We start from the raw sequence: 10,764 nt of genomic DNA, 5'->3' as shown, positions 1-10,764 counted from the left end.
GATCCTGAAGTAAAGGGAGTTTTCTAGATGATTCCATTATTTCCTTTACCCGGTTGATTTATGTATATGAGAGGCGGTTTACTAGTGTGATAAATGCTTTCCCTTTTCATTTAAGTTTTGCTGAATATTTTCTTGGTTTTTAAAATTGTTTTCTTTTTTTTTTGTGACGGTTTGTGTCCTAGAGTTTGTTTTGTTATTCCCTTTTTAGTTGTTATTAATCGTGTTTTTAAAAAGTTTACTTTTGGATTTTGCTTTTTTTCTGAGTTGTTGTTGTTATTATTTTCAAAAAAAAATATATGATGATTTTCCTTTTTTGTGAAGATGCAGCAAATTATTATTATTGGATTGGTTATTATTTTCAGTTATTATTATTGTTGTTGTTGTTGTTCGAGTTTCTCTTAAAATTTTTAATTTTCTCTCTTATAATTTTGTTTTCCTCTCTCCCAGTTGTATTTTTTTGTTTTTGCTGCTGTAGAAAATCCTTATTTTTTGACATTTTGTTGTCGTTGATTGCTTTTGTAAGATGTTATTGTACAGGAGAGAGATGTGGAGAGAGTTGTTAATCCTAAATTTAGTTGTTTATAACGCAAACAAGACACACTGGAGACACAATTTACCAGAGACCCGAAGAGAAACCACCGGGGGGAATACGATTTTTATTGATGACTTGATTGGCACCATTCAAGCTGGGTGTATGATTTGAGAAATCATTGTTCTTGGTATAACCTTCACCGGTGACAGGATTACCATCTGGTAGGGAGAAAAGAAATTGATTAATAAAAAGGTTTAAGTTAAAATATAAAAAAAATATTTATATATATAATAATGATATTAATTTAAATATTTATATAATATGCAAGGAGGGGGAGAAAGATGAGGAAATATAAGGGGAATATTATGGAAACATGGCTCTTCAGAAAACGGAGGCCTTCTTATAAAAGCCTTTGGGATATGTGACCTTTCAAATATATTTTGGAATTGTATAAGATGCGTGAGGTCTTCCGGAGGACCATTTAGTCTTCTATGAAAATAAAATATTTTTGATCTTCTTTATGAAGACATTGTGAAAGAGAATATTGTGAGGTTTCAACGAAAAATGTCATAAAAACTTCCTTCCGGGATTCTCAGAAAAACATTTTTTTGGTCTTCTCAAATTCGTATAACCTTCTGATAGCAAACTTTTTGGTTTTCTGAAATAACCTGGTTTTCGATAACAACACTATCTTATAATATTTCAGATTTTTATGGGAATATGTCCTGATACTTTATAATAAGACATGTTAGTATTTTATTTTTATGCCCTCAGTCTTATAGCTAATGAGGATATATACACTTTGATACGGTGAAAAAGAGTCTCATCGAAATATTGATTTTAAACCCCATTTTTCTTTTGACCAAATCCGTTTCAGAAAATTTGGAGTCGATTTACAAATGTCCATCCGTTCGTTGTCCATCGGGCCAGCAGATGCGCACGATAACTCTCCAGGGGAATAATCGATTTCATCCAAACTTTGCACATCTTATTATTTCTTCCAAACTTAGTTCAAGATCGAAGATGGGGAATATCGGTCTACACAAAATGGTCAAAAATTGTGCAAAAAAATAATTTTATAATATCATGCGAACGGACTATGGTATTTGAACCAAACTTTGCACAACCTATTATCTTTACAAAGTCTATATAAAGTAGGAAGGTGGGACCCATTGGTCCACTCCTTCTAGTACATGACCCTCACAAAGGGTCAACATTTTTCAATATTTTTTAATACAATTTCAGGCTAATGGTATGTCCGATTTGAACCAAACTTTGCACAACTTATTATCATTACAAAGCCTATATAAAGTAGGAAGGTGGGAGAAATTGGTCCACTCCTTCTAGTACATCCCTCACAAAGGGTCAAAATTTTTCAATATTTTTTTAATACAATATCAGGCTAATGGTATGTCCGATTTGAACCAAACTTTGCACCATATATAAAGCGAATAATAAAACATGTGTGTAACTCCGAAAACCTTCTCCGCAAACCATAGAATGAGGTTATAAATCTGTCGGCGACGCCGACTGACACTTTTTTACTAATTGAATATCTCAGAGGAATTATTTCGACTTCTATTGGAATAATTGCTGATAAAAAAAGTTTGTCTTCTAAAATATTTTGTGGTGTTCCATGAGAATACCATCTTCTCTGGAAGGAGGAATACCTGCAGATCTTCTTTGGGGGGAAAAGTAATACAGATCTTTTAATTTGAATGAACATTTCCGAATTTAATTGATAAATACTTTCAGAGCTTCAGTACATCTATAAATAGGAGTCTTCTCATATCAAACCTCTAGTCCCATTGGAAGTCCTACTCAAATCCTTCGAAACCACATTCTTAATATCTATTTGAAGTTCATCTGTGATCTTTTGGCCTTTCTGAAGAAAACAAATTAAGCCTATTTTCTGGCCTTCTCTTCTATCAGAAGTCCCTATCGATATTTTATAAGTAGATAAACCAGTATATGTCCGATTTTCCATGAAAAGATTTTCATATATTTTACGAGAATAGTTTCGGGAAACTAGGCAAAATTTTCTCGTATCCTGTGAGAAGTTTCTCAAATCTTCTATAAAAAAATAGTTTTTGGGTATTTCTAATGATCTTGCATTATTTGACCTTTCTAGAAGACGCCATTCCATAGCAATTTATAAAAGGTAAAACTTTTCATCTCTTCGTGTTTTTGGTTTAATTGAAGTCCCTTTGATATTTTATAAGTATATCACCAGGTATATGTCCGACTTTCCATGAAAAGACTTTCTGGTCTTCCACGAGAAGAGTTTCGGGAAACTAGTGTGGTATTATTAAACAAACTCTTATTGCACTCCTGTGGGAACTATCTCAATTCTGAAGTATGTATAAAGTATTTCTAAAGATATTGCACCTATCTGACCTTTCTAGAATAAGCCATTCCTTAGTACTCAAAATTTAAGGAAATAACAAATATGAAAACATTTCACCTCTACGTGTTTTTGGTTTAATTGGCTTCCAGCCACCGACACCATCACCACACAGACCCAAACCAATTAAAGGATTGCGTGCTGAAGCTGTTGCCTTTGTGGCATTACACATATCCACACATTCCAAGACACTGCCACATTGAAATTTGCGGGAATTTGAATCATCGCTGATAGAATTTTGAAATTTAGTTGTTAAAGAATATGGATTTTCTGGATTACAACACGTAGATGAGCTTGTTTGGCTGGCAAGATGGGAAATACCCAAATCTGCAGAGAAATTGCTGTCATTTAAACATTGTTCTGAAGAATTTTGAAAACCTCTAGGAGTTTGTGTATCACAATTGAAATTCGGCGACACAATGTGTGGTTCCACGACATTACTCTCTTGCGAAGATTGAAAAGATTTGGTTGGCGATGGTGGGCAATTAAAATCATTGTTTTCTGTTTCTAGAAAATATGGGAGAATAGGATGGGAGGATTTTGGGGGGAATTTAGGATTATTTTTTATAGGGATATATGTATAATTGTCATTTACTTACTACTCATTTTGCGATGATAAACTATTGTTTTTTTTTTTTTTTTTTGTTAAAACAAAAAAGTTTGCAGCGTGCAGAAAAGAAGATTTTAAAAGAAAGTTGTTTTGTTGTTTTTATAAAGAAGCGTGAAGATATGTAATATTTTTTAATATAATTATCTTTTTTAAAAATATTTGACACAATTCTACTTCATTGAAAACTATTTTTGACTGATAAAAAAAACAAAGTAAATGTGATTGAAATTAAAAAATATTTAAAAAACTACTTTAACCAATGACGGAGTTTGAAAGAGGAAAACTGCCCTACAGACAAATCCACTCGAAATCGGTGACAAAGACTGGTTATGGAAATCTTTTATTGGAAATCAAACTAGCTGAAATTCCTGTGACTAAAGTCCGTTAAAGGTATGTGACTTAAAGGAACATATTTTCAAAAATTGAAGATTTCTAGCTCCTATATAGGAACACTCTCTGTCTGTCTCGCAGTGTTCCATCTGGTCTCTCATAATGCAAATCCACGCTTGTAATAATAAGAAGGGGAGAGGAACAGAAGTTTCCGCCATGTGGAAAAATTAAGAAAATATAAGGATGCCTCCCGAAAGTATGCAACTTTTATTATATTCTTATACTAACAACGCTTATATGTCAGGGAATTGAGTTGATGAAACGACAAATCTACTGTCTAATTTTCGCAAGGTTTCAATTTATATACAAAATCCAAGATGTCCTATAATGAAAAAAATCGGGAGATTTGCTGCATTCTCCTTCGGAATAATATTAAATGGAAATTTGAGTTCCGGAGGAGTTGTTGGTAATAAATAATCATTTTATATAAATTGTCATTGTTTTTGTTTTGCAAAATCTGAAGATTTTAATTTCAAGAATTTAAAATTCTACGTCTTTTAACGTTTAAGAAGTTATATGAAAAAAGTAGTAGATATTTAGCCTTAGTATAGGGTACTAGGTACTACAATGTCATAATTCGCCACTATGACCTTTATTATTTCCTTGAATTATTGACGGTAGTGATTACGAACAACAACAAATTCCAAAGATTTTCCTCAACATTTCACAATGAAAAACTAATTTTCCACAACAATGCTGCTGATGATGATGACGATGCCCCGCCCAAATAATTATTAAATAAACAAACAATAAACAAAAGCAATAATTTTACAATTATAGAAACTAACAACAATAAATAAATTAAAACAAAAACAAATTAAATAAACAATAAAAATTTATGAAAAAAATAAATTAAAAAAGAAATTATGCAAAATGCCATTCAAACGGAAATTCTTAAAAATTTCTACAAGGAAATATACAATTTGAATAAATGAAAAAATCGCCATTTCTTCTCACCTGTTTTGGAGTAACCATTCATCTTGAGATTTTCAGTTGACGACGAGACCGATGACGAGGCCGAAGATACAGATGAACTTTTGCCATTGTAATGATGACCATTGCCATTGGTGATCAAAGTTTGAGCCGCTTCATTGTTAGCACCGAATGGAATGTTGCTTCTCATGTGATTTTTGGCAGGAGTAACAACACGCTCAGGTTCACCGAATAGACGTTGATATGAGTCAACATTCTTTTGAGCGCGACGTGGTTGTTCACCTGCATTAGGGGTTTTTGGAAGGGAAATGGAGAAAAAAATGGAAATTATTAGTTATGAATTGTTGTTTATTTATTAAAAAAAAAAACAGAAATTAAATGGTTAATAAAAATTTGTTTAAGAAGAAAATGTTGGTTAATTAAAATCTAGGAAGTATAAACTAGATACTACAAATAACAACAAAGTGTATTATTGTTATTTTTATTAGTCAAAATTGGCATTGGAAAATGGTGTTTATATTTTAATGTGTAATTTTTAATAAAATTTCAATTATTGATTTTGATTGGGAATTTTGAGATTTCAAAACACAAGATATGGAATAAAAAATAAGTATAAAATTCTGTAAAATTTAACTCAGTGAAAGAACAAATAGATTTAAGTTTACTGATAAACACTTAGAATCGTCTATGGGATCCCATACATCATCAAACCCATTTTTTTATAATTTCCTTTAGATGAAATTGGAAATTATATATTCCACTAAACTACCACAAGATTAAATTAAAAAATTGAAAATTTTCACCTCTATTTTTGGTTCAATATTTCCCCCCTCTCACCGCTACACCATCACCACACAGACCCAACCTGATTAAAGGATTGAGATATGATGTTGTGGCTTACGTGATATAGCTCAAGAATTTTGAAATTTGGCAGATAAAAAATATGGATTTTCGAGACGAACTTTTTTTGGCTAGAAAGTCGGAAATAACAAATGTGGGTTTTCTATGCGATTTTTCATTCCTCCTCTGTCTTCAAATTCAAGTTTTAATTTAAAGAATTCCCACATAAAAATATGAATAGAATTTCTGCCAAATCTTCTGAGGAAATGGTTTTAAAATTTTTAGAGTAGTTGATGTATTGTGGTTTATGGAATCGATCTTTGCTTTATGGCTGTGTTGGATACCTGCTTGAACTAAAATAGGGTTTTTGGCAAGTCCGAAGAGCATTATTGTATCTAAAATAAATTCTTCCTGGGCCTTGTGTTGAAATTTTATGTTTTGAGATAAAATTTTTATACGGAGCCTGAAAGTATGCAACTAATAATGTATTTTAATTCTTCTTGTGTGAGAAATTTTTCAATTCTGGGGGTTTTTGTGTATTTTTTTCTAATTAACCTTCCCATATAATATATTTTAAGTGTCATCTTATTACAAGGAGTGAGGGAAAGACGAGAGAGATAGTGTAAAATAGTTTGGTGCGTGTTTACACTTAAGCTGTACTTTTTATATATTGTAATGGGAATAAGATAGAGACAACCATGAGAAGGCTCTCAAAGTAAAAAAAAATTAACAAATGCCGTAATTACATTTTCGATGCAGTTACTTTTTCAGTCTAACTGCGTAAGGGAATACAGTAATGTATTACGAGAGGTACACATGATCGGTTAACTGTTGTGATTACACGATTTAAGCTTTCTTTTGTTCTGATACTGTACACACATCCATTACTTTGTAATGAGCAGTGTGAAATGACGAGCTGAAAACCTGGAAGCTTCACACCTTAATAACCTTAGTATAATTCTTGGTCGTGATTACACTTAAAGTTCACTTTCATTTTAGGGTCCTTTTTTAGTTTATTTCTAATAGAAACTTGTAAGGGATATGAAAACAAAACTTTGACTGACTCCTGTGTTCGCAAATTAATGTTCGGGCCATGATTACACTACATCATTGTTTTTATTTTGCCGCAGTGTAGTCTTTATTACACTGTAACGTAGAAAACCGTATGGAATGGTGATCCACATTGCTAATTACAATTTGGCCGTGAATACACCCCAGCCTTAATTTTATTTTGACACAATCTTCTATAATATGTTGAGATATGCAGTAAGAAAACACATGATGGCTACATTATATAATTCTAATAAATAATTTGTAAAGTATTATTTACATTTTTGCAAAACAAAAACTGCTAAAGAGGTTCTAGTTTAGCAGCAGCTTAGCTCTTAATGTTATTAATTGTGAGTGGAGTTGGGGGGCAATAATTCTGTTCAAGGATTGCAGTGTAAGAAAGAGCAGTGTTGTTGTAATTGCAATTAGATTTGTTAAGTGATTTTATTGCTGTCTGATATTTGCCGTGTATGTGTGTGCGGAGGAGGTGATACTTATTTCACCAAATTTAATTACAAAAAAATACATATCTTAATGGGGGAAACACATAAAAGGATTTTAGGCTTGGCATGTTAAGTTGGATTATTTTCTTGTAAAAGAATAAAGGAGAACCGCGTCCAAAATGCAGTTTGACCCTGATGTTCCTTTATAAATTTACAATTTCATACAAAGCAGATTTAACAGGTTAGGCCTGAATACTCGTATGTGTTTCCCCTTTAGGACAAAGGGCTAAGCCAACATGGTGTTCCATCTAAGGGTTAAACGTGGGTGTGTCTTATAAAAAGGGCGGATTCTGCATTGGTGGTAATAAAACAACTTTAACAAACAACAACATATTAACAATGAAACAAAAACAAAAAATTAAATAAATTGAAACAAGACAATTTATATCTAAACAACAACAATAACAATACCGATGAAATAGAATCTGTGAGCTCCTTGTCGTACTGCACATTTAATGTTGTTTCGTTTGTTTGTTTTTTTTTTAAATATATATTTTTGTTTTTAGTATGGATATCCACCAAAAAAGAAAGGAACACAAGAAATGGTTGTTTTTTTCGTTTTGGTAAAAAAGAGAATGAAAAAAAATAGAAGAAGAAGAAAATAAGACAAAGAAATTCTTAATGAATTGCTTTTTCTTTTTTTCAAAGAATACTGTATGGACTAAAATAATAATAATAATACAAAATTTAAATTATAAAAACAAAAATAATAATAAAATCTGTAACTAAAAAAGACAAGCAAAATATTTGTATTTACACTTAATAATAAAAATTAATATATGGCAAGGTTTTCATTTTTGTTGATGACAAAAAGCCTTATTTTGTTGAAATACATTTTACAACGTATAATTAAAAAAGAAGCATTATTTTATAATAAATATGTATAAATAGCCATATAAATGTGTTACAAAAAATTTTAAATTTTTATTAATTGATTTTAAATCTACTTTTATTTGGTATTCTTACCGTTATTTTTAACATTGTCCTTTTCACAAGAGAATATGTTTGATTGCATGTGATTTTTGACATTGCGTGGAGTTTGTGGCAAGTCACCTCCGAAAATGTCGCTGGTGCCACCACCTGGTGGTCTCAAAACCCTAAAAACAAAATAAAAAAAATAGATTAGATTATTTTCAAGTTTGATTAAATAAATTAAAATACAAAAATAAATCAATGTAAACTGTTTAGAAGCAATGAAATCCCCAACCAGTAATCTTATGAAGACGTATAAATTTTAATCGTTATTTTTTTACAGCCAGTGGCTTGCTCTCAATGACTGTTTTTTAAATACCAGGCATATCCACTTAAAAATAAAAAAAGTTATGAACATAAATATGGCTTAATACTAGTAGCTAGTATCGTCATAGCCTAAGTTAATTAGCAATAACTTGATTTTATTTTCAGTTAACTGTTTTGGCATCTTCCTAACCGTTCATCCACTTTTTAATAGCTATCAAGTTTCCAAGTGTCTCATAAATTCCAATCAATAATCTTCCCGTATAGTTGGACAAGTTCTTAATATTTCCACTTTTTAATGAGAGACGAGGGGTGCGCTATTGGTGAATAAACGCTCAAAATTAATAAAGAATTTAAATAAATATTTATCACGAATTAATAAAAATGTATAATAAAACAGACAACTTGAAGGTCATTACATAAATTTAGATAGTCTTTTTTTTTTTTGCAATTTTTGTTTTATCAAATAAAAGGGAAAGATACGATATATTTTTCACCATTAAGCAGCTGAGTGAGCGTGATTACACGACAACCATACTTTTAGTTTATAAAATCTTAATTTTTGGCAATGCTGAGCTTAAAGGCAAAAGAGAGATATAAAGGAGGTTTCACACCTATAAACTGTTTTTGGGCGTTATTACATCTCCATATTATGGAAAATAATGCGTTTTAATAATGAAAAAAGACAATTTTTATCGGCTGACATCGATAAACAATGAACAATTCGATCGTTTTTACGATTTTAAACCTGTAACTATTTTTAATTCATACTTTTTGCTTTATTGTCTTTAAAAATAATACTTTCAGAAGGAAATCATTACATAATTTTGAACATTTATTTTTTCTAATTATTTCCTAATTTTGTTCAAAATAAAATTTCCAACAAAAGGCCATTGACCTCTTGCTGCAATTAAAATATAATCATTAAGTAATTACATGAAGAAAAAAAACTCTGACTGTAATATCTGTTAAATTGTAATTTACAATTTACTAACAAACATGCAATAATAAAATAACCAACAACAAAAATACATATGGACTTGGTGTATAACTATCTAACGGCCGTGGCGATAGAAATCTTTATCGCCATCAAGTGTCCAAGAAAATTAGAGAAGAAGAAAAAACGCAACCACACACATGTTGCTAGTTGGGTGATTAAACACCTCTCGAATGTAACCACCAGCGGCTTTAGACATATTAGCCACAAAAAACACACACACAGAATATTAGCCATGACAATTAAGAATTTAAACGACACGTAAAGCTGATAGCTATGGTGAAAGAAAATTTTCATTTAGAAGAGACAACGAAGGTGCACAGATAGAAGAGGAAATACTCATTATGAATGGATGGTTGGTTGAGTTGGTTACAAGGTGTGATGGCGCGATGCGTAGGGGTTGGTTGGTTGGAAACATGTCTGGTGGACATGTGTAAGTTGATTTTTTTTTCTATTTTTATATAAAACAATTATGGTTTATTGATTAAATCACCTCTGATACTAATTAGTGCAAGAAATTTGTAAGTCATGCATGCTCTGAGGGGTTTTGTCTTGTCGAATTATATGTATATAAGCCAAAGGTTATGTCAAATCATTATGACCAGGTAAAATAACTAATGACAGACAATTTTTTCTAATATATATTTGTATAAAAACTGTTATATTATTATGAGAAAATTGCTGCAAATGTGTAGGAAAATGAAAATAGCGGGAAAATGCTGGCAAATGTTAGAGAAAGGGCAAAGGTGACAGTCGTTGGCCGGAAGAGATACTACATAATGAGGTACGCATTTTAATTAGGTACGCCCAAATAAGAGAGTAGGCAGGGCATGTTTACATCAAACGGTGTTTATTAAAACAGGGCATGTTTACATATAAAGGGACTTATTAAAAAAACAGGACATGTTTACATATAAAGGGGCTTTTTAAAACAGGGCATTTTTACATACAAAGTGGCTTACTAAAACAGGACATGTTTACATTAAACCTAGTTTACTAAAACAGAGCATATTTACATTAAAGTGGGTTTTATGAAAACAATACATGATGAAGGAAATTCACATTTCCCATTTTTTTAATTGAATTATATGAGAATCATATTTGCATTTTGTTAAACTTAATTTTTCTAATTCCACGATTTGTTTATATCTTCAATTAAGATGATAATAATGGTAATTTGCAATTACACAGTTTTTTCCCTAGTCATGTGTCATAACATTACATTTGGCCCTAATTGAAAAAAGAAGAGAAGTTCGTCCATGTCATAAT

General features: G+C 31.1%; 1 protein-coding gene across 5 annotated transcripts in view; it reads right to left on the bottom strand.

Moving 5' to 3' along the window:
* Positions 1-541: 541 nt before the first annotated feature.
* The window catches only part of LOC133332360 (microtubule-associated protein Jupiter), a 201,136-nt gene continuing 190,913 nt past the window's right edge, over positions 542-10,764 (bottom strand). For 2 of the 5 annotated variants that reach the window (XM_061540759.1, XM_061540758.1), the window contains 5 exons: positions 8,229-8,359; positions 7,674-7,706; positions 4,894-5,151; positions 3,536-3,556; positions 542-750 (listed from right to left, as the gene is read on the bottom strand). In XM_061540759.1, the coding sequence (XP_061396743.1) occupies positions 614-750; positions 3,536-3,556; positions 4,894-5,151; positions 7,674-7,706; positions 8,229-8,359 (580 nt within the window). In that variant the 3' untranslated portion in view covers positions 542-613. The remainder of the gene's footprint in view (positions 751-3,535; positions 3,557-4,893; positions 5,152-7,673; positions 7,707-8,228; positions 8,360-10,764) is intronic. The other 3 variants (XM_061540760.1, XM_061540761.1, XM_061540762.1) reach the window with 3 other exon arrangements.

The sequence above is a fragment of the Musca vetustissima genome, unplaced genomic scaffold, assembly GCF_032173495.1.
Source record: "Musca vetustissima isolate MV318-11 ecotype Yass unplaced genomic scaffold, APGP_CSIRO_Mvet_v1 utg4395, whole genome shotgun sequence".
Taxonomy (NCBI): Eukaryota; Metazoa; Arthropoda; class Insecta; order Diptera; family Muscidae; genus Musca; species Musca vetustissima.
The sequence above is the reverse complement of the archived record's forward strand: the minus strand, read 5'-3'. Positions and strand labels throughout refer to the sequence as shown.